The sequence below is a fragment of the Lactuca sativa genome, chromosome 8 (genome assembly GCF_002870075.4).
Source record: "Lactuca sativa cultivar Salinas chromosome 8, Lsat_Salinas_v11, whole genome shotgun sequence".
NCBI classification, from domain to species: domain Eukaryota; kingdom Viridiplantae; phylum Streptophyta; class Magnoliopsida; order Asterales; family Asteraceae; genus Lactuca; species Lactuca sativa.
Genome location: NC_056630.2, coordinates 275,117,609 through 275,143,135, shown reverse-complemented (window position 1 = coordinate 275,143,135; position 25,527 = coordinate 275,117,609). Strand labels below are relative to the sequence as shown.

At 40.5% G+C, this 25,527-nt stretch overlaps 1 protein-coding gene across 1 annotated transcript; it reads left to right on the top strand.

The window, feature by feature from the left end:
• The first annotated feature begins 1,007 nt into the window (after positions 1 to 1,007).
• On the top strand, positions 1,008 to 3,875 carry LOC111915331 (uncharacterized). Its single transcript, XM_023910993.2, has 8 exons — positions 1,008 to 1,263; positions 1,702 to 1,811; positions 1,940 to 2,008; positions 2,252 to 2,422; positions 2,535 to 2,658; positions 2,828 to 2,875; positions 3,136 to 3,230; positions 3,692 to 3,875. The coding sequence occupies exons 1-8, from the start codon at positions 1,116 to 1,118 to the stop codon at positions 3,788 to 3,790; spliced, it is 864 nt and encodes a 287-aa protein (XP_023766761.1). The 5' UTR covers positions 1,008 to 1,115; the 3' UTR covers positions 3,791 to 3,875.
• The last annotated feature ends 21,652 nt before the right edge of the window (positions 3,876 to 25,527 follow it).

Sequence of the window (25,527 nt, the reverse complement as noted above, 5' to 3'; positions counted from 1 at the left end):
GCCAAACTATTTAATATCAAATATAGTTAGATAACATGTTTTCTCAATTATTATACGATATTGATATGACTTATAGATTTGTATATCAATAATAGCGGGTAGTTCAGTAGTCGGTTGGTACAATATTTAGGCTACATTTAGCATACTAGCTGAAAAGCTAGTTGTTAAATAAAAAGTTAGTTGTTAAATAAAAAGTCAGTTGCTGCTGAAAAACTAGCTGATAAAAAATAATGTTTTGTAAAACTAACTGAAATATATAATATGACATAAAATGACATTTAAAAATATGTGTTTTTATAATTAATTAAGGGGTATATTTGAAAAAGTTTAAAAAAACTCCTAAAAAGCTAGCCTAAGGCTATCTTTGGTATACTAGCTGAAAAGCTAGTTGTTAAATTAAAATATAGTTGATAGCTGAAAAGCTAGCTGATTAAAAATATCATTTGGTAAAGTTGCTAAAAAAATATAAAATTATATAAAAGGATATTTAAAAGAATGTGTTTTTGTAATTAATTAAGAGGTATATCTGCAAAATATAAAATAAATAAATAAAAAATAAAAATAAAAAAAAAACTCTGAAAAAGCTAGTCTAAGTAGCTTTTTAAAATGCTAGCTAATAAACTACATTTTCTCTTGTCAAACATGACAACTTAAAATACTCGAAAAAATAAGTTAGCTTTATAGCTTATCAGTTAGTTGTGACGCATCAAACACAGCCTAAGTAGCTTTTTAAAAAACTAACTTATAAATTAAATTTTTACTTACCAAACATAACATCTTTAAATAATTTGATAAATAAACTGGTTACCAAACACAACCTTATTTTGAATAAAAAAACATGGTAACTTTTACCATGTTCTCGCTCACAAATAGGCATATATGACATTCAACAAACAATACTATTTTAATTGGGTGGAATTGCGTAGGCTTTACAAGGAGAGGTACTAACCTTGTCAACATCAGTAAATTCGAGGGGTATAAACGGCTTGGCCGGAAACAACACGATTAACCCAATTCACCACACCGACTTTGCGAAGAGCCACGGAGCACGAAGACGGACCCCTCTCCATCTCTCTCTTTCTCCCTTCTGTCCGTCGCCCTTCGTTCATGGATGAATGTTGGTGACCCTGAGCCTGTTAAATCTATCAAATTGGGAGCAGAAGGAAATGAATCGAAGATTTGGAGGAGGAAGCTGCATTGCTATCCGTACAGGTCATTCGATTTCTTCTAGATTCCACCACGCTTCTGCTGCTTCTTTTTCGGGTACTTTTCGATTTTCAAACGCAACCATTCCTTTATTGTTATCATTTTCTCGGTTCTAGACAATTGTGGAATGTAGACTATGCTTGTACGCTTTAAAAATCGATTTTTTTTGTGTGATCTACGTGTTTGTTTTGCTTTTAAGTTGTTGAAATGCTGAAAGTAAAATTAGTTTCTTGGTTAACAGGATTCGTGAGGTTATATATATTCGATCGCATATTAGCTTGTAGTTCCTTTTGGAGATGATGTTCATTAAGTTGTTTCTTTTTATGGAATCTTATCATTTACATTACATAATTCAACAATAAACATCAATTGGTGAAACCCTTAAGCATAGTGTTTGGATGTGTTTATGCTGTTTGAAGTTGTAATAATCAAACAATCAATTGTTTTGAGTGTTCAATTTCATTAACTAAATGTTCACTGTATATGTTGTTATAGATCCTGCAATTTGCGGAGCTTCTACGTGGATAAGGAAGGGCCTTCCTTGTGTGTGTTTTAATAAAAAAGCAAGTTATGCAAGAATCTTCATGAACGTGACTCCTCTTCAGGCAAGTTTTCAGTTAATATGATTAAATAATAAAGTGAAGTGAGTAAAACTGTAAAAGTATCGATATTTTATTCAATGATAACAATAATAATATGTTCTTGTTTAAACCCTATTTGATCGATCTTGCAGGAAGAGAGACTAAAAAGGCTAAAAAACAGAGCAAAGGTTTATTACGATGCTACGAGGCAAGAACATCAGGTAGTTTAATTTTAATTACAAGAATGAATCTTTCAGTAGATTTACCTTTTAATTATTAATGAAGTTTGAATAAGAGTAAATGACCATTTTAACCCTTAGTGTAAGTGGAAAAGAAACAACACGCTCACACACGTATATGTATGTTGGAGGAATGAAATGACAGAAAGTTTTGATATGAGATGGAGAATTAATTAGAGAGTTAAAAAAATTAAAATGATAACATTTATTTTTATAAGAGAACAGGAGGCTCTGAGGGCATTATGGTCATCTGCATTCCCAGGACAAGAATTACATGGGCTGATATCAGATGAATGGAAAAAAATGGGATGGCAGGGAAAAGATCCATCAACAGATTTCAGGGGAGCTGGATTCATCTCCTTGGAGAATTTGCTCTTTTTTGCAAAGACATTCTCTGTAAGATTTTTTTACATTAATTCAAACTCTATTATTCTATAACTTATTTTTTTAGTGCTTTATTTTAGTTGAGACAATTAATTATATTCTAAAAAACAAAAAAAAAATGCAGATATCTTTTCAGCATCTGTTGAGAAAACAAGGCGCTAGGGGAGTTGCATGGGAATATCCGTTTGCAGCCGCTGGTGTAAATATTACATTTATGCTCATGAAAATGCTTGATCTACATACTACTAGTAAGCATTTATTTATTTATTTATTTATTTATTTTGCAATATATTTCATTTCTAGGGTTATTTTTCGTAATATGGGAATTTACTGTCTTTTTGGGTTGTACAAAAAAGTACAACTTTTGTCCCATGTATTGATGATTTTGGCTAACCAATTAGCGCGTTAATGTTTCAGCAAAACCCAGGACACATGTGAGTGCTGTTTTTGTACATATTTTGTCAGGTAAAAAAAGACTCATCTACCCTAACAAAATCCAAAAGGGCGAAATACACACTTTCACCATTTTAACTTATTTTCCGTAGTGAAAAATGTTTTTTCTTATATGGTAAAAAAAGTAAAATGGTTTAGATACTAAAAAAAAATGTAGTTACGTGGCTAAATTGGTGAAAATATGATATATGTTTTTCAGTATTTTGCCCGTTTTAAAATAAATAATGTGATTTCATGCTAACTAGGTAATGGGATTTTTGATGAATTTTCAGAAAACGAGTGGGCTTTTGACCTCCTTTATTGTATCGCATTTGTTGTTATGGACAAAAAATGGATGGAGAAAAATGCAACCTACATGGAGTTTAATGTAAGTTATCTATAAATTTTTGTCCACGGATGTTATCTCTATTAGGGGTATTTTAGGTATTTGACTAGTAAGTAATACTATTATCTACCAAACTTTAGGGTGTGTTTTTTTAAAATTTATGCTTATGAGTTATGATTGGATCAAATGATCAGTTGGTGCAACAACATGTTACCCTTTTGTTTTTATCTATTTAATTAAATAATCAGAAGAGTAAATTTACATAATTTTGCAATTTTGGTTCCAAAAATATAATGATTTGTTTGGAACAGAAACTAAAAACGTTACAACAACCTCAAATAAGCAAGAGAAAACTTTTTAGGACCAAAATTACAAAATTACTCTAATCAAAATATGCCCAAAAAATGTAGAGCAAGCAAGCATCAAAAGTGATTTATTACAAATTTAATAACTTGTACTGATTGATTATCTAAATAAATAATTATTTATTTATTTATTTATAGGAGGTATTGAAATCAACTCGGGCACAATTGGAGAAAGAGCTACTTTTGGATGATGTTCTAAGGATTGAAGATATGCCATCTTTTCGTCTTCTTCATTAACTATTAACAATAACAGTGGCCAATAGCCATGTAATTAATTATATAACCATGTTCGATGATTGATCACATGTGTTGATTCCTGGTATCCATTTTTTTAATATCAGGATCATATTAAAATTTTAAAAACAAGAAACACACACACACACAGTTTTAGTTTTGGAGTTGGGACTGGTTTCAGGTCTTCGGTCTGGAATTGAGACCGGTCCAACCCTGGCGGTCTAATGTGGATGTCTAGCGTGAAATGTGAGGCCGTTACAAATTGCATCTATTGTAGTTTAAGGCCCTTTCCTTCTATCTGTCCAAATATTATAAAATTTGAAAAACAAGTAATTTTCAAATTGTTTAGGATTCCGTTTGGTTTTGGAATAATCTTTACTTTTTTTTTTCAGAATTTTTCTAATAAAAATAAAGTTACAAAACATTTTCGGTTTGATATATTTTCCAAAAGCTCTCAAAAAAATGAATATTTCAATTTTCAAAATTGCATATAATTTGAAAATATAATAATAGTTGTTTCTCATATGTTTTTCATTCTAAAAAGGATCATGTACACACAAACTTACACACCTTCATAGACCATTAATCTTGCTTTTTAGATTATTATTATTATCATATAATTATAATGTCTTCATTTATTTATTTATACCTGCTTCTTGTTTATCCATATCCTCTAATCATTGTTTTTAATGATTAGTTTATGATTGCATAGGATCTTTTAACCTTTTACTTATAATTATTAGTATGTAATGATTAATATTTTTTTTAATTTTTAAATCTAATTACTAAAATATTTTTTATATTTTAAAATATTATACATAAAATAAATTTTATATTTTATTTAGTTTATTTACCAATAATACATAATTTATATTGATTTGGTATTATAAAATTTAGTTCAAAATTTATAATAAAGAACTAAAATAAATGTTAAAAATATATCACATGATATCGTATTTATAAACTCATAAATATTAATAATAATCTTGATTTATGTGATTTATTTTATGTTTGTGTATTAAAAATCTCCCAATATGAATGTATATATGAATTAAAAGAAATATAATGTTAATGTATATATGAATTAAAAGAAATATAATGTTAGAAGGTTTATCAATATTGATAGGCTGTAATGTTAAAATATGAGGATATGAAATTGACTATGTTATAAACCCTAGCTGTTATGTATGAATAGAGAGAAAAGAAGTGATACAGAAGTCGATGAGCTATCGGTGGTTTTTCCGGCATCGTTCTCGTTCTTTCTTATTTACGGCGTTTGTCGGTGGTTGTTGGTAGCAGACGATAGCCGCCACTCCCTCTCTTCACTTATCCTCAAATCCCTCTTTTCTCTTATCCTTAAACTGCTGTGTGGTGCACGCCGATGATGGCGGGGGAAACCAGCAACAACCGACGTTGTTGTTTGTCGTGTGCGGCGAACGTCGGTTGTGAAGTCCGATGGGTGATTTAGAGTGGTGCACCAACAGATCTGGTAGTGATTCACGATATTCAGAGTGGTGAAGTCTGATGGTCGATCTGAATGTCGACTGGTGGCCGCCGGCCGATGGTAGCCGGATATACCTCTTATTTTGTCTATTTCTCAATATTAACGGCGATAACTGGATTGTTAACGGCGTTGGTTAGTGGCGGGTGAAGGTTTCCGACGTTAGTTTATTGTTTAAAAACTTATTTTGTATATTGTTAACTGATTATTATTTTGAATTAAGTGACGGCTTATGTCTAAATTAAGCGACACACACTTTTCAATATATTATGTACGGAGAGAATTTGATGACATGTATATTTTCAGTAGCTTGGAAGTAGCAACTTACATTTATTGGTCAAAAATAATAAAAGGCTACGATTAATAAATAATTTGAACATTTCTTACCAGAAAAATAATAATGAGGGGTAGGTTTAAAAATTAAGGGGTATAAATAACAGTGTTGAATCACAACTTATCTTACTTTTTAGGTCATCATTATCATATAATTAATTATCATTTGTCTTACTTTTAAGTCATCATTGTTATATAATTATCATTTAACTAATTTTTATCATTACTTCCTTATAACATTTGGTAAAAATGTAAAGGTTTATTATTTAATAATTACATTTTTACTACTATTTTATTAATATTAATAATTTTAAATTTATTTTTTATTAAGATAAAAAAAACAACAATAATAATGTTTTTACAATACAATAATATAAATAGTATTATAAAAAAAAAATTCAAATAAATTTTCATTAACCTAATATCATTGATAGTAGAAAAAAAAATACAAGTAATATTATAAGAGAAAGTAAATTTTGAACAAATCTTCATCATTTTTTTTTATTTTAAATATTACATAACAAAATTTTGAGACAAAAATAAGCAACAACTAATCAACTATAGTCATAAAAGATATTTTCATAGGTTTGAGTCGCTTATAAAATTATATACGTGACTTATATATAGCTTGTCATTCGGGTGCGGACGCGACTTATACATGGATTTTCCTTCAAAAATGAACTATGTTCCATCGGTGCTTCCCCGTTCAAGTCAAACTGGTACAACCATTATTGGCCTATTGATTTCTCATTCATGCCAATAAAGAATAAACTATGCCTAGTCGGTTCATCGCTTGAGTCAAAGAATGATGAAATATGCCTAGGCGGTTCCTAATCCAAGTCTGAACAAATGTATCAGTGAGGAGATTGACTTTGATGGTGATCACACTTCCTTTTGGGCATCCAAAGTTATTTTTCTTAACCAAAAGTTCATTTATCACAATTTTTAATGGATCGGTTATCTCTTCCATCCTCCACATGTCTTACTCTTTTTATATTTTATGTAAATAATTAACTTTCACAACTATAATGGAATTTATATCAGGCTACGTACATGAGAATTGGTCCAACATTTATCAACACTAAAAAAAGGTTAACCTCATTTTTAGGATCCATGGAAATTTTATTTGCATATGTATATAAAGCATTTATCAAAACAAACCAAAAAAATTGAAGAAAGATGATTATGATATCTACCCACCGCTATATATATATATATATATATATATATATATATATATATATATATATATATATATATATATATATATATATATATATATATATATATATATATATATATATATATATATATATATATATGAAGATTGAACTAAAATAATAGCTTTGTTCTCTTGGGAGATCCATTTAAACCACCGTCCTCCCTACCCCTCTTATTGCCCCAGAATTCCAACGGCAATACAAGAACGGAAATATGAAGATGAACTGACGGAGTGGTTGAAGGCGATACACAGGCGACAAGTGGTTGAAATTGATGGTTGATTGAGATGAAAGAGATATTAGGTGTAGGAACATGGAATATAGAAATAGAGATGATATCATAGCAGCGTCGATGAAACGAGAGACATATTTCAAGCAAGAAATTGGTAAAATTCCTATTCAGAAATGGGTGTAATCGGCAGAAGTATATAAATATGTTGCAGACATTTGAATTTTAATTAATGGTTAATAACTCCAACGATTTAAAAATAATATAAAGGTATTATCGAAATTTAATTTTCAAAAATTGTAGACGGAGGACATGCTAGGTGGCCATTTGGCACTCTTTTATTAAAAGTAAGAGTATTGGGTATGATTCGGTGTTATAATGTCATCTTAGATGTCACGTCTACCTTAACACCACCATAACACCATGTAGGAAATAATGTTATAATGTTATAACTTGTTAAAAGGTAGAGAGAGAAAGAAAGAAGGAGGAAGAAAAATGATTTTGATTGGTTGTTACTCCCGTTTCAATAAGTGGTGACGAGCACGAGAAGTGTAATGACAAGAAGAAACGAGAAGGGGGGGCGGTGTTCCCCCGTTATAACGCCATTTTTGGCTTCCACATCAGCCACAACGAGCACGAGATATGCCCACACCGTATCCTCTAAGGATGTAATATGTTAAATATTGTATTACTAGGTTAAAACCCGTGGAACCCACGGGTGTTGATTTTTAATTGAATTTAAAAATAAATTATTTAATAAAATAATATTTCTTTAATTTAGAAAACTTATGAATTTTAATATTGTATTTTTAAATAACATTTTGATTCGTAAGTATTTAATTACAAAGTAAATGGTAAGTATTTAATTAGAAATGTAGATTTTTGAAACCCTTAGGTTACAGACGATAGTTATTTCCTGTGATTCCAATAAATATCAATTGACAAATTAAATAATAATCAGTTAGTAAATAAATGGTAATTTTAAATTATACCAATTAATAATTTACATAGGTGGAATTAGGTGTTAGTTTAGGAGTAGATTAGTATATTTGTATTTGGCGGTAAAAAAAAAAAAAAAAAAAAAAAAAAGACCACATATTTATGTTATTTGTCTTTAAGTTTATAACTTAATTCTATAATGTAATCAATTTTTAATATGTTTTGATGATATTTATGACGATTCATTTAGAAAAAAAAAAAAAAAAAAAAAAAAAAAAAAAAAAAAAATAGAGTGATTAAAAATGTTGATATTGTGTACTGATATATAAATTATATTTACTTATAATTGTAGTGAAATACATAAAACATTATCACTAACTGTACAGTAACAACTTTAAAAACACGTAAGTTAGCATAAAAAGTACCCAATTTATTGCACTAAGAAGATACCTCCAAATGTCTATGGAAGCCTAATGCAAAATCAATTATAAGAATCAGATAAATCATGAGATTCTAGTTCAAACAAATTAGGTTAAAAACCTTTTGCTAGCGTCGATTTCCAAATCAAGACAAAGGTTGTGAAATTGGAAGTGTTAATAAAATTCAACACATCCTTCCATCTACTGTTCATATTTCTTGATTACAAAACCAGGTAATGGAAATAAATTAGGATTTATAAACGTAAATATTTTAAAATTGAAGGTGTTACCTACGTAATTGTGGAGTAGTTCTTATTGGGATCGATACCTTTAGATTTGGGGGTAATGTGTTAGTCATTTCCATCTCCTCGAAATCCCATTGATCTCTGAGCAAGACAAACAACACAAATGAAAGATTAATAAAACCAATATCTAATTGAGATGAGTATTTAGAAGATGCGATGGTTTACAAAAAACTGTGACCTATTCGGAGGCAACTTGTTCAGCAAGATAACACGATACAGATAACATAGAGAAGAAGAGGAATTCAGGATTAAGCTCGTATATATATATATATATATATATATATATATATATATATATATATATATATATATATATATATATATATATATTAAATATTAATGTATTTTAATCAAGTCTTATACTCAGATTTTTTTTAGGATTTCCGTTTCAAATCTTGCGAGATTTTTCGTAAATTTGATTGATTTGCTGTTTGAGTTTCCTAAATAATAATCATTTCAGTAAAAGACATTAATCTGGACACATTATATTTTAATATTTTAATTTTGAAGTCTCTTAATGAACAGTTTTTTTTCTTCTATTTTTTTTAATAATTTGGCTCTATTTCTATTTTTAATTAGTTTTTTAATAATTTGTTTGTTTTGTATCATTGAGCTGTGAGTCTTTCTGTATACGTGTACATCCACCGCTCCAAAAATTTATTCGTGTCACCACATGCTCTTCCAAACTATCCATCATTACTTTCTATGTTGTCTCCCACTTTTCCTCTTTTCTTCGTCCTTCGTCCCCCCAGTGGAACCACCGACTTCAGTTCTTGCCACAAGATTTCCCCATGGTTCACTCAATTCCTTTGGTTATTGGAGCTGATATTGGCTGTTCTGTTTTAGGAATTCCTAATATGTTGGATTTCTATGCCTCTAATCATAAATAAATACATTCATTCACTGTTATTCACAAATGAATACACTACTGTTCACACATGAATGCACTGCTGTTCATTCACTGTTATTCACACATGAATACACTGGTATTCACAAATGAATACACTACTATTCATAGATAAATACAAATTTTCATTCTTCCATTTCCTCTCACAATCCCTTCTTTTTCGCCTGTCTTCGAGCTGCAACAAAAGCACCCCCACCAAAGTTGTTTGTTGGTGGTTTCAGGCGAGCCAAGGGCAGCAGCCCCCTCTGTTTTCTCCCACTCTTTTACAACAACAGGGGGTGTTTGGGTTTCTTCATTGTTGTCTGTGGAAGCTTCATTTGATAACAGTTCATTCATAGGGGTATCTTGGTAATTTGAGCCGTTGCTAACCCCACCATTGAACGCCAAACCATTATGTCCATGAAACTCTTCTAGGCTAAGCCAGTCTGCACATAAAATCTTTGGTAATTTATTGATCTGAGTTTGTGGGATCAGTTGATCCGTGTCAGCATAGGAACAGTTTGCAGATTCAGATGAATCAAAGCTTAGGTTTCTTGACATTGAATTCATATATGATGATGATGATGATGATTACGTAAACAAGAACATTCAAAAAATTGGAACATGAAATTTGAACATGGGATCGATACCTTTGGGGCATTTCATCGAATATGTGCTGAGCGAAATTAAGATATTCCCATTAAATTGATACAGATTTCCATAATAGATCACAAAAGTAAAAAAAAAAACCCAAATAATGACATGAAAACAAAATCAATGTGTGAAACTCTCACTCGGAATGAAAGGACTGTAGGCGATAATCCACTCACTTGATTATGTTTCATTGCTTCGAAGAGGTTGAAGAGACAGAGGGAATAGGGGAAGGAAGGGAGTCGATTATCCGACGACCCTTGTGACTTAATCATCGTCATCAGGAGCGCACAAATGGGGGGAAAGAGCTAACAACAAAAAATCGACATTTGGGGTGAAATCAGGAAGCATCATCTTCGATGTGGATGGTTCATCTGTCGAGCAAGGCAAAAGGAAAACGGAAGTAGCTGGGATCGGTTGTGTGATTCGGCTGTGTGATGAAGATGTCAAATGTATGTTGTATGAAATTAGGTCAACGGAATAGAGAGACAGAGAGTAATTATAGGAGTTTACAAAATTAGGGTAATGTTTATTTACCTGAATACCCTTTATAATTTTCTTTAATTTGAAATTTATATTTTAAATGTATTAATAATAGGAAAAATAACAATTAATTATAGCCACACACCTTAGAAATTAGATGGTCTAGATCTGTTCTCGCGTTCTCAACCTTTTAGGTGTTCTCATTTGATCCTACTCCTATATATATATATATATATATATATATATATATATATATATATATATATATATATATATATATATATATGGCTAGGTTATAATGTGGATGTCATCTATTGTGTGGTCGTATGGACAATTTTGGACCAACGGATGAAAAATGATGAATGCCTATGATTTGAGAGTCTATGATATTACAATGGAATAGCATGTATTATATAATTACACAAAATCCATTGTAAGGGTATTTTAGTCGATCAAACAATGTTTAAAAAAGTAAAATTTTGAATTTTAAGGGATAAATGATTCTCTCAATTTTAAAAAACTAAATTTTTTTTAAATTAAGTCAAGTCAAAAATATAAAGTTGTTTTTAATTACAACAATTTTATTCTGTCATAATGTCATTCTGTTAGAATGTTATTTTATGAGAATTTGTGCCATAATTAAACTAATAAAGAGTCTTAGATTCATGAATGTGTTGTTCAATAAGAACCAATATCATACAATTCTTCAATAATTCTTCAAGAATGAGCCAAATATTAACCATTTCTTTTTGAAGGTTTTCACTTTTGGCCCTTATGAATAGTACGCGGGGCGTACCATAGGGTACGCTTAGCATAATAGTTGAGAAGCTAGTACGTTGGGTGTACCATGTGTGTACGCTTAGTGTACTAATGCGAGGTGGGATCATGACTCCGGGTACGTACGTGAGGTGTACGCTTGTGTACGCGGGGCGTACGTGCGTTTTAATGTAACCTTAGTGTGAGGTGAGTTTCCTCACTAGGTTTAGCGGGTCGAACGCACCAATGCCGGCCCATAATTTATTATGTTAGGATGCTAGACGTCTGCGTGATTCTTGCATGTGTTATGTGCTTGTATGTTTAACGGGCGGGACCCGATGAAGAGCGGAGCCCATTATATGTTTATTTATGTGTAACACCGAAAGTCTTGAAAGTCCAGAAAGTAAAGGAAACCCTAGATTTAAGGGGGACTCGGCGAGTCCAAGGAGGAACTCGGCGAGTCCGAGCGGGATCCGAGTCGAGGAGTAAGTGACCGACTCGGCGAGTCGGCCAAGGTGACTCGGCGAGTCTGGTCTGTGCGAGGAAAACCCTAACTCCGGGGCTTGGAGCCTATTTAATCGCCTCATTCTTCTTCCTAGGGCTCCTTTACTGTCTCTCACACCCAGAACGCTGCAAACTAAGCCTCCATTGTGTTCATTCAAGCTTTTAGCCATTTTTGAGTGGTTTTAAGGAAGAAGAAGAAGGGGGGAATCTTTGTAGCATCAAGGAGTGGCCTTGGATCTGAAGTTTGGGGATCATTTCAGAGCATTTGAAGGTATTAAGTCACTTCTCTCCTCCAGATTTTCCTTGGTTATGAGTTTTGGGGCTTTTAGGCCATGTTTAAGATCAATCTCGAGCTTGAAGTCCAGATCTGAGGTTGCTACCTCAGATCCATGCTTGTTTTGGTTTAGAATCCCGTAAAGTATCAGCCATTGAGTGGATTTTGGAGCATCTTGGTCTTAAACCCTAGTTTAAGGTGCATTTTGCCTAGATCTCCCTCTCTACACGTAAAGTTTGCAACTTTACGTGAGGAGTAGGCTTGGGAAAAGTAGATCTACGGTTTGGAGTCCCTACATGACTCGGAAGTCCTCTGCATGTTGTGGAACCGAATGGACTCGGCGAGTCCTTCGAGTGGACTCGGCGAGTAGCTTGAAGATGAGGAAGAACTCGACGAGTGGGATGAACAGCTCGTCAAGTCGGATGAAGATGGGCATGAACTCGACGAGTTGGATGAACAACTCGACGAGTTGGATGAACAACTCGGCGAGTTGGATGAAGATTGCCTTGTGCTCGGTGAGTCTGTTTTTAGACTCGGCGAGTCAGGTCGCGTAGTCCCAAACCCTTCGAGTTAAGACTCGAGTCAGCGAGTCGAGCAAGGACTCAGTGAGTTGGTCAGGACAGGATTCGGGAATCTGTAGACTCGGCGAGTCAAGTCGCGATTGGAAGGACTTTGAGCATAAGAACTCGGCGAGTCAGTAAGTGGACTCGGCGAGTAGGGTTGACCTGGAAGGTTGACTTTGACCAGGACTTTGACTTTGGCAAGGGTTGACTTGGTTGACCTTTGAAGGTCAGTTAGGCTAAGTGATGTGTTGATATTGGTAGCTCAGGGAGCTAGTGGAGCAGCAGTTCGGAGTCAGTGGTCGGGTAGCGGTCAAAGGGATTAGCAGCAGCAGTTCAGCAGTATCAGGTGAGTTTCCCTTTTGTATGAATGGGTCTACGGCCACAATGCCGGCCCATGTAGTGATGAGTAGAAGACCTGGGGGTTAGCCCTAGGCACAGTATGCTAGTATGATATTCGGACGAGGTCCAAAGATAGAGGGCGGGTGCCCAAGAGATGGTTTATGTGATAGTTTATACTTGTTGTCTGTGTGATGCTTGTACGTGCCTGGTAGGGTGGTGAGTGTGGGCGAGGTCCCGTATCTCACGAATAGCAGAGTGTGGATGGTGTTCCACATCTCAGTAGCAGCAGCCCAGGGGCGAGGCCCAAGTTAGGAAAGGAGTGAGAGTGGGTTGGGCCCGTATCTCACTAACAGCAGGAGTATGGACGAGGTTCCATGACTCATCAGTAGCAGGACACGGGCGGGGCCCAGAGATAGGCGAGGCCTTAGAGCAAGAGTTGTTAGCATACGTTTAGCTTATGTGATGATTGTGTGATATGTGTATGTGCTGTTATATGTTAGTGGGCGGGGCCCTGTGACAGGCGAGGCCTAAGTGAAACAGATCTGTATCCGAGCGGGGCTCGAAGCCAGGCGGGGCCTGGAGCGGCGGGGCCGTTGTAGCGGGCGAGGCCCGAAGTAGGGGGCGAGGCCCCGGATAGCGGGCGTGGCCTAGTATGTGCAGTATGTGGTAAGGTGGGGAACTCACTAAGCTTCGTGCTTACGGTTTTCAGTTTTGTTTTCAGGTACTTCCGGTAGCGGAGGGAGGAGCTCGGGGTGATCGCATGGCACACACACCATAGATTAGTCAACTTTGGAATGTTTACTCTGATAATGAACATGTGTTTTGAAAACTTATACTCAGATTATGTTTTGGAATGATGTCTTTGCTTAAAGTAATGCTTTATTAAAAAGAAATTTTCGGTCTTGAATTTTTGGGACGTTACAAGTTGGTATCAGAGCCTTGGTTTGAGGGATTTGGGCATGCTCTCGGGTGTGCCTGAACTCAAACTAAGGGGTCGGATGAAAATTTTTCAAAAATGAAAAGACAGTTTCGTAAAAGGATTTTTGAGAACTAAAAACAGTTTTAGAAAAGCAAAAGGAATTCAGAAAGAAAAGAACTTTGAAAAGAGAAAAGAGGTGTGGTGCATGCAATCAACCGAGCTCAAGTAAGTGCCCCAAAATACCCATACAAGTTTATGTTATGATTATCAGTTGATAGAACAGCATGCTAGAATAGGACTAAGGATCTAGGGATGATGCCTTATGTGCCTGTTATTTGTGCTTTTGAGCTGCATGATAGTGTTGTTTATACAGTAGTAGGATAGCCTGTTTAGGTTATGTCTGAGTTTATAAGTTGTGTTGCATGCTAGTTCAGATTCTTGCTATGTGAATATGATTGCTTGAGTATGTTATGGTTAGATTTTCCCTTGTCCGAATGCTACTTGCTTTGTGCATTGTGGGACTCTGAGCGGTGGGAGTTAGCCATTAGGTGGATACGACACGCCACATGTGATCAGGGTTGAATAATCTCAGAGTGTTGGATTTGGTCCTATTGCACAGCTCTTGTCTGAGTCCAACCGTTGTAGGAACGAGTCTTTTACTTGAAGGATTATCTGAGCCTCGTCACATGTGACGGTATCCATGTGATGGCTAATTGGCATCCCAAGGAGGCCTTCAGCAGCTGAGGACTGGTTTGAGTTGAGTCAGAGGTTTCCCTAGGGTAAGCCTAGGATGAGGTAGTGCTGGGAGTAGTAGAAGTGGTTAAGGGACCTGGTGGAGTCGAAGCAATTCCTGAGGAAAGTACGGATAGATGTGGAAGGTAGTATGGGCCCGTACTACTGAAAGCAGAGGATCCGTACTCGATTCGCGAAAGGCCGAGACAAGACTGGGAACCTGGTAGGGTATGGGTGGTCTCGCATCAGTGATGAGTATTCTGATAGTGGTTGTGTTATATGTTTCAGCATGGTGACATTGCGAGAGAGACCAGCGGGCGGATCAGGCGCCGGAGAGGGATCAGGCTCGGGTTCAGGGGCCGAGCAGCTTGAGGAGCGAATGAGGGAGTTGATATCCGCCGAGGTTGCGCGCAGTATGCTAGACCAGACTCCTGTGATCTTTGGCACAGTCAAGGAGGGTATACTGGAGATTTTGGATGAGAGGCTAGGAGCCTTCCGTACCGAGATGATGGCTTTGCTGGGAGCGCGTACCTTGACATTTCGAGAGTTCAGGGCCTGCGGGGCGCCAGATTATCATGGGGCTAGGGATCCCATTGCTAGCAGCAGATGGTTGGCTGATGTTGCCAATGCTTTTCGTACGAGCAAGTGTCCCGAGGGGGACAAGGTTAGACTCGCCTCCTGTCTTCTGAAGGATAGAGCGAGGGATTGGTGGGAGGAGATTGGTCATGCTTTGGGGGATATTAAGACTGTGGCGGAGATCACCGCCAAGTTCAGGGAGAGGGCTCTTCTTGTACCACAGTATGTCGCGGATGAGGAGATGAAGAAGGCTCGGTACCATGAGATGTTGAGGGATGACATCAGGGAGTTCGTGAGCAGATCTAGCTGTAAGACGCTGGAAGATATGATTTCTCGGGCTAGAGAAAGGGAAATTGATTTGGATCAAATCCGGAAGAGGAAGCCGGATGAGGTTCAGGTAGCTGCGGGTTCGGGCAAAAGGCCCAAGGGATCGGATTCGAGATCGAGGGGTCATCAGGACCGCAGTCAGTGCGGAAAGTGTGGCAGGGCGCATGGGGGCGCGTGCAGGAGTAGTAGCGGTGGTGAGTCTGGCTGTTTCAAGTGCGGTCGGATTGGTCATTTCAGCAGGGATTGTACTGCTACCGCCGCACAGAGATCAGACTTGATATGTTTTCATTGCAACCAGCGGGGCCATAAGAAGGCCCAGTGCCCCAGTTTGTCTTCGGCAGGACGAGTGATGGCACCTGCCCCTGCAACCTTGAGGATCACGGATGGCCGTCAGGGCCGGGTAGAGGCACCTGCAGCAGGGAGCAGGGCTTTTCAGATGACGACCTTGGAGACGCGAGCATCGCCGGACGTTGCAGGTATGCAATTTCCATTTTCAGTTCTTTTATTTGTGCATGATTATATTGTTATGGTTTTGCATCATTATCGGTATGAGTATTTTTTTTTGTGCGGTTGATTATGGTTGAGTTATATGCCATTTGCATACCTTGGATATTGGATTGGTAGTTAAGGGATGGGTTCTATTGAAGAAGGTTTCGAAGGGTGCAGTAACTATAGCATGCTTGAGAGGGACTTGGTATGTCTCACTAGATCGGGGTTGTGTAGTGTCAGAGGTGGATTGGTCAGATCCCTAGCTATGGTAGGCCTGGATTCCTTAGCAGATTGATTATGGGATGGTAGCAAGGACTGGGATTTCTTTGAGTATTGAGTAGCAAGGGGTAAGCAGGATCGAAGTGGGGAACAATCCTCCGAGTGTGCCCAAAGAGGAGCATGCAGACCCAGAATGAGTGCGCGACCTCCGAGGAGGAAAGGAAATAGTTCAGCATTTGATGGATTGAGGATTTCAGGGTTGGGAGTTTGAGAAACTCCCCATCAGCTAGTGCGTGTGATGGTAATGGTTAGTTCGTGGTTGGGGATTTAGATTGTGAATCGCCCGTAGGACTCGAGGGAGTCGGAATGAGGATCTGGAGAGCTAATGGCACATGGGTGCCTTCGTATTAGCAGTCAGTGGTGGAAGTGTTGTAAGACTACGGGGCAGCCGTAGCATTCACTAGCAGACAACAATGGATGGTAATGTAAGGCTATGGGTAAGTCGTAGCATTCCTTAGTCGCTTCGTTAGCAGAGTTGGGGCGAGGCCCTTATTTTCTAGTGATCAGATAGGGATCAGGATGGGTAGTGGATAAGAATGATAGGGAGTGGCTTGTATAGCCCTAGCAAGGTGAGACCTTGGGAGAGGCCGCTCCAGAATATAGTTGGGTGAGACCCATGGGCGAGGCCCGTATGAGATTAGCAGTGTAGACGAGACCTGGGAGCAGGGTTGCTCAGTAGTATGGTTGGCTGAGACCCTTGGGCGAGGCCCGAGCGTGAGTGAATAGACTAGTGGGACTAGAAGGATAGGGGAGGGTGGGACCCGTGGGCGAGGCCCGTGAGTTTTAGCAGCGCAGGTGGGACCTGGTAGGGACCTTAGTGTCAAGTTAGGGGATCGGGGATCCCAGGTTTGTAGTGCCTGAATGGTAGAATTGATTGAGCAGTTATAGGTGGTCGAGGTTTCTTTGGGAGTCGCTGAGAGCGACCAGGGATGGTGTTGGGTCTAGCTACCGATGGGAGCCGGTAATCCAGATATTGATGGGTTGGTAGGGACCAGAGTGGTCTCAGTTCATCCGGAAGGCAGATAAGGAATGGCAGAAATATCCAGTCAGTAGTAGTGCGGGAAGGCGGGTTATGGTGGAATTCAGTTTGTTGATTCGAGGGGTGCTCGACACCAAGTTATGACAAGAGAGGTGTGTTAGTGGTTACTGGCAGTAATGACTCGTATTGGTAAAAGCGGGGGTGATGGAGTTGGTGGAGGATAGGGCCTTCACAATGTCAGAAGGAATAGTTGGTTATGGGGTTTTGCCTTGGGAAGGCAAGGAATTGTGCATGAAAAGGAAGGGGTGAATCCCTATGGATTCAGTGCAGTATTCAGAGGGTACCAGAAGGATTGTCGGTTGAGTAAGTTGTGCTTCCAGAAGGTTCAGGGTCAGGGTAGACCCAGGATTATTATCTGCAAGGAGTAATGTTAGTCGGAACGACCTAGCTAAAGGCCATCAAAGCTGGGCAGCGGGTGTTGGAATAATTGGCGGGATATTGAAAGTAGACCGCAGGCGGTGGGCCATAGCAAACTTCGAGGACGAAGTTTAGTTTAAGTGGGGGAGAGTTGTAACACCCAAAGTCTTGAAAGTCCAGAAAGTAAAGGAAACCCTAGATTTAAGGGGGACTCGGCGAGTCCAAGGAGGAACTCAGCAAGTCCGAGCGGGATCCGAGTCGAGGAGTAAGTGACCGACTCGGTGAGTCGGCCAAGGTGACTCGGCGAGTCTGGTCTGTGCGAGGAAAACCCTAACTCCGGGGCTTGGAGCCTATTTAATCGCCTCATTCTTCTTCCTAGGGCTCCTTTATTGTCTCTCACACCCAGAACGCCGCAAACTAAGCCTCCATTGTGTTCATTCAAGCTTTTAGCCATTTTTGAGTGGTTTTAAGGAAGAAGAAGAAGGGGGAATCTTTGTAGCATCAAGGAGTGGCCTTGGATCTGAAGTTTGGGGATCATTTCAGAGCATTTGAAGGTATTAAGTCATTTCTCTCCTCCATATTTTCCTTGGTTATGAGTTTTGGGGCTTTTAGGCCATGTTTAAGATCAATCTCGAGCTTGAAGTCCAGATCTGAGGTTGCTACCTCAGATCCATGCTTGTTTTGGTTTAGAATCCCGTAAAGTATCAGCCATTGAGTGGATTTTGGAGCATCTTGGTCTTAAACCCTAGTTTAAGGTGCATTTTGCCTAGATCTCCCTCTCTACACGTAAAGTTTGCAACTTTACGTGAGGAGTAGGCTTGGGAAAAGTAGATCTACGGTTTGGAGTCCCTGCATGACTCGGAAGTCCTCTGCATGTTGTGGAACCGAATGGACTCGGCGAGTCCTTCGAGTGGACTCGGCGAGTAGCTTGAAGATGAGGAAGAACTCGACGAGTGGGATGAACAGCTCGTCGAGTCGGATGAAGATGGGCATGAACTCGACGAGTTGGATGAACAACTCGGCGAGTTGGATGAAGATTGCCTTGTGCTCGGCGATTCTGTTCTTAGACTCGGCGAGTCAGGTCGCGTAGTCCCAAAACCTTCGAGTTAAGACTCGAGTCAGCGAGTCGAGCAAGGACTCAGTGAGTTGGTCAGGACAGGATTCAGGAATCTGTAGACTCGGCGAGTCAGGGGCTGACTCGGCGAGTCAAGTCGCGATTCGAAGGACTTTGAGCATAAGAACTCGGCGAGTCAGTAAGTGGACTCGGCGAGTAGGGTTGACCTGGAAGGTTGACTTTGACCAGGACTTTGACTTTGGCGAGGGTTGACTTGGTTGACCTTTGAAGGTCAGTTAGACTAAGTGATGTGTTGATATTGGTAGCTCAGGGAGCTAGTGGAGCAGCAGTTCGGAGTCAGTGGTCGGGTAGCGCTCAAAGGGATTAGCAGCAGCAGTTCAGCAGTATCAGGTGAGTTTCCCTTTTGTATGAATGGGTCTACGGCCACAATGCCGGCCCATGTAGTGATGAGTAGAAGACCTGGGGGTTAGCCCTAGGCACAGTATGCTAGTATGATATTCGGACGAGGTCCAAAGATAGAGGGCGGGTGCCCAAGAGATGGTTTATGTGATAGTTTATACTTGTTGTCTGTGTGATGCTTGTACGTGCCTGGTAGGGTGGTGAGTGTGGGCGAGGTCCCGTATCTCACGAATAGCAGAGTGTGGATGGTGTTCCACATCTCAGTAGCAGCAGCCCAGGGGCGAGGCCCAAGTTAGGAAAGGAGTGAGAGTGGGTTGGGCCCGTATCTCACTAACAGCAGGAGTATGGACGAGGTTCCATGACTCATCAGTAGCAGGACACGGGCGGGGCCCAGAGATAGGCGAGGCCTTAGAGCAAGAGCTGTTAGCATACGTTTAGCTTATGTGATGATTGTGTGATATGTGTATGTGCTGTTATATGTTAGTGGGCGGGGCCCTGTGACAGGCAAGGCCTAAGTGAAACAGATCTGTATCCGAGCGGGGCTCGAAGCCAGGCGGGGCCTGGAGCGGCGGGGCCGTTGTAGCGGGCGAGGCCCGAAGTAGGGGGCGAGGCCCCGGATAGCGGGCGTGGCCTAGTATGTGCAGTATGTGGTTATGCATGGTATGTGGTAAGGTGGGGAACTCACTAAGCTTCGTGCTTACGGTTTTCAGTTTTGTTTTCAGGTACTTCCGGTAGCGGAGGGAGGAGCTCGGGGTGATCGCATGGCACACACAGCATAGATTAGTCAGCCTGGGAATGTTTACTCTGATAATGAACATGTGTTTTGAAAACTTATACTCAGATTATGTTTTGGAATGATGTCTTTGCTTAAAGTAATGCTTTATTAAAAAGAAATTTTCGGTCTTGAATTTTTGGGACGTTACATTATGTATGTATGGTATGTGCTATTTGGAAATGTATGGAAAGGAAGACGATGACGCGGTTTTATAAAAATTCGACACAAAATTTGGAATCGTTTAAGCTCGGGTCCAAATCGGAGAAAATTGATCCAACTCAAAGAAAATCGGTCCAACTTAGAGAAACTCGGTCCAACTCTGAAAAACTAAGTCAAATTAGTCAAACTCGACAATTGTGATAATTTGTTAATAGAAACTATAATTGTTATTGATATTCATCTATTTTGTTATAAAATTTAATAAACTGTAATGTCCCAAAATTCAAGACTAAAAATTTCTTTTAATAAAACATTACTTAAAGTAAGATCATCAATTCCAAACATAATCAGGGTATTAATTTCCAAAATACATATACGTTATCAGAGTAAAACATTCCCAGGCTGACTAATATATGGTGTGTGCCATGCGATCATTCCGAGCTCCTTCATCCGCTACCGGAAGTACCTGAAACCAAAACTGAAAACCGTAAGCACGAAGCTTAGTGAGTTCCCCCATCATACCATACCATCATATATCATACATACTACCGGGCAATTCTGGGGTGCCCGACCTACCCGGTACGGCCATTCTGGGGTGCCGACCTACCCGTGTCAACCCATTCTGGGGTGCTGACTACCCATGTCAAGCCATTCTGGGGTGCTGACTACCCTTTGGTTCTAACGACCGAACCTCGGGGACTATTTCACCCCATACTACTACTACTATCACATATTATAACGTAACAGAGTATCAGACATATCTGGGGTGTCTGAACTACCCTTCGACCCTAACAACCGAACTTGGGGACTGCTCCCCTCCTACTACCTCTAACTCATATAACAGATCATGCTATCATGTAAACATATCATCACATACTGTAAGACGTAACTGGGGTGTCTGACTACCCTCCGGTCCTAACAACCGAACTCTACTGATGAGTCATGGAACCCCGTCCATGCTCCTACTGATAGTGAGATACGGGCCCAGCCCACACCCACTCTTTCCCTAACTCGGGCCTCGCCCCTGATCTGCTGCTAATGAGATGTGGAACACCATCCACACTTTGCTATTCGTGAGATACGGGACCTCGCCCCCACACACCTCCCTACCCGACACATACAAGTATCACACAGATAATAAGTATAAACTTTCACATAAACCAATCCTTGGGCACCCGCCCGCTATCATTGGACCTTGTCCCGAATATCATACTAGCATATTGTGCCTAGGGCTAACCCCCGAGTCTTCTACTCATAACTACATGGTTTGGCATTGTGGTCGTAGACCCATTCACACAAAAGGGAAACTCACCTGCACTGGCTGAACTCGCTGATGATCTCACTAGCTGCTGTCCGACAACTCTCTGAACTCCTGCTCCACTAGCTCCCCGAGCTACCAATATCAATGCAACACTTAGTCTAACTGACCCCCGACAGTCAACCAAGTCAACTCTGGTCAAAGTCAAAGTCCTGGTCCAAGTCAACCTTCTAGGTCAACCCTACTCGCCTAGTCACCCTATTGACTCGCCGAGTTCATATGTTTAGAGTCCTATTCGCGACTCGACTCGACTCACCGAGTCAGTCCATGACTCGCCGAGTCTACCGATTTCCGAGTCCTGACCTGTCTAACTCACCGAGTCTCCATCCGACTCACTGATTCGAGTCTTAACTCGAAGGGTTTGGGGGGTTTCGCGACCTGACTCATCGAGTCCAAGAACAGACTCGCCGAGTCCAAGACAACCTTCAACAGACTCGCCGAGTTGTTCATCCAACTCGCCGAGTTCCTGCCCAACTTCATCTGACTCGACGATCTATTCATCCCACTCATCGAGTTCCTCCTAATCTTCATGCTACTCGCCGAGTCCACTCAAAGGACTCACCGAGTCCATTCATATCTACATACATGCAGAGGACGTTTGAGTCATGCATGGACTCCAAACTGTAGATCTACCCTTCCCAAGCCTATTCCTCATGTAAAGTTGCAAACTTTACGTGTAGAGAAGGAGATCTAGGCAAAATACACCATAAACTAGGGTTTAAGGCAAAGAGGCTCCATAATCAACTCAAGGGCATATACTTTATGCTTCTCAAAACCATAATATGCTTAGATCTGGATTAGCAACTCCAGATCCGGCTTCCAACTCAAATGGGTGACTAACCATGGCTTAAAAAGTCCCAAATCTCGCAGCCATAGAAGATCCAAAGGAAGGAAACGACTCAATACCTTCAATATCTCAGAAAGGTTCCACAACTCCAAATCTAAAGCCAATCCTTGAAGCTTCAATGATTCCCCTCTTTCTTCTTCCTTCAAATCACCCAAAAAAATGGCTTAGAAGCTTGAATGCACAACAATGGAGGCTTAGGGTTCGGTTCCTGGGAGAGAGAGGCAGCAAAAGAGCCCTAGGGAAGAGAATGAGACGCTTAAATAGGCTCCAAGTCCCGGATTTAGGGTTTTCCTCATACAGACCAGACTCGCCGAGTCTCCTTGGCCGACTCGCCGAGTCGGCCACTTACTCCTCGACTCGGATCCCGCTTGGACTCGCCGAGTTCATCCTTGGACTCGCCGAGTCGTCCCCTAAACTTAGGGTTTCCTTTCCTTTCTTGGCCTTCAAAACTTTGGGTGTTACAACTCTCCCGCACTTAAACTAAACTTCGTCCTCGAAGTTTGCTATGGCCCACCGCCTGCGATCTGCCTCTAATATCCCACCAATTATTCCAACACCTGCTGCCTACCTTCGCTGGCCTTCCGCTCGGTCATTCCGACTAACACTAATCCTTGCGAATAATAGACTCGGGTCACCATGACCCTGAACATCCTTGAAACACAACTTACTCACCGACAATCCTTCTGGTACTCACCGAGTATTGCACTGAACCTATAAGGGCTCACCCCTTCTTTCCTTGCGCGATTTCCTTTCCTTCCCAAGGCAAAGCTCCATAACCAACTATTTCCTCTGTCACTGTGAAGGTCCTATCCTTCACCAACTCCATCACCCCCGCTATTTCCAGCACGGGTCATCGCCGTCAGTAACCACTGATACTCTTCTCTGTCAAAATTTGGTGCCGAGCACCCCTCGATTCAACTAACTGAATTCCACCATACACTGCTTACTCGCGGTACTACTGACCGAAAATTCTGCTATTCCTTGTCTGCCTTCCGGATGAACTGAGACCACCCTGGTCCCTACCAACCTATCAATGTCTGGATTACCGGCTCCCACCGGTAGCTAGTCCCATCACCACCACTAGTCGCTCCCAGCGGCTTCCGAAGAAACTTCGACCACCTATAACTGCTCAATTTATTCTGACATTCAGGCACTACAAACCTGGGATCCCCAATCCCCTAACTTGACACTAAGGTCCCCACCAAGTCCCACCTGCGCTGCTAAAACTCACGTGCCTCGCCCACGGGTCCCACCCGCCTCTATCCTGGAGCGGCCTCTCCCAAGGTCTCACCTCTCTAGGGCTATACAGGCAACTCCCTATCATTCTCATCCACTACCCATCCCTGATCCCTGACTGATCACTAGGAGACAAGGGCCTCGCCCCAACTCCGCTAACGAAGCTACTAAGGAATGCTACGGGTTACCCGTAGCCTCACATCACCATCCATTACTGACTGCTAGTGAATGCTACGGCTGCCCCGTAGTCTTACATCACTTTCCACCACTAACTGCTAGTGAAGGCTACGGATTCCCCATAGTCTTACATCACTTTCTACCACATACTGCTAATACGGAGGCACCCATGTGTCATTAGCTCTCAAGATCCTCATTCCGACTCCCTCGAGTCCTACAGGCGATCCATCAATTTGAATTCCCAACCACATACTAACCATTACCATCACACGCACTAGCTGATGGGGAGTTTCTCAAACTCCCAACCCTGAAATCCTCGATCCATCAAACGCTAAACCATTTCTTTTCCTTCTCGGAGGTTGCGCGCTCATTATGGGTCTGCATGCTCCTACCTTTGCACACTTGGAGGGTTCTCCCCCACTTCGATCCTGCTTACCCCTTGTTGCTCAAAACTCAAAAGAAATCCCAATCCTTGCTACCATTCCATAATCAATCTGCTGAAGGACCCAAGCTTACCATAGCTAGGGATCTAACCAATCCATCTCTAACACTATACAACTCCGATCTAGCGAGACATACCAAATCCCTCCCAAGCATGCTACAGTTACTGCATCCTATGAAACTTTCTCCAATAAGGCACATCCCCTCACTACCATTCGAATATCCAAGGTATGCAGATGGCATATAACTCGATCACACTCAACCGCTCAAAATAAAATACTCATATCGATACTGATGCAGAACCATAACAATATAATCATGCACGAATAAAAGGACTGAAAACGGAGATCGCATACTTGCAACGTTTGGTGCTGCTTGTGTCTCCAAGGTAGTCATCTGAAAAGCCATGTCTCCTACCGTAGGCGCCTCTGCACGGCCCTGCCGACCGTCCGTGGTCCTTAAGGTTGCAGGGGCAGGTGTCATCACCCGTCCTGCTGAAAACAAACTGGGGCATTGGGCCTTCTTGTGGCCCCACTGATTGCAGTGAAAACATAACAAGTCTGATCCCTGTGAGGTGGTAACAGTACAATCCCTGCTGAAATGACCAGTCTGACCGCACTTGAAACAGCCAGACTCACCACCGCTACCACTCATGCACGCGCTCCCGTGCGCCCTGCCACACTTCCCGCACCGACTGTGGTCCTGATAATCCCTCGACCTCGAATCCAATCCCTTGGGCCTTTTGCCCGAACCTGCCGCTACCTGAACCTCATCCGACTTCCTCTTCCGGATCTGCTCCAAATCAATTTCCCTCTCTCTAGCCCGAGAAATCATATCTTCCAGTGTCTTACAGCTGGATCTGCTCACGAACTCCCTGATGTCATCCCTCAACATCTCATGGTATCGGGCCTTCTTCATCTCCTCATCCGCGACATACTGCGGTGCAAGAAGAGCCCTCTCCCTGAACATGGCGGTAATCTCCGCCACAGTCTCAGTGGTCTGCGTCAAATCCTGAAACTCCTGTGCCAACTGCTGCACCTCAATAATCGGCAAAAACTCCGCCCTGAACCTGGCCGAGAAATTGCTCCAAGTCATCGCGTCCAACGCGACACCATTCCCCTAAAGCATGACCAATCTCCTCCCACCGATCCCTCGCTCTGTCCTTCAGAAGACAGGAAACGAGTCTGACCTTG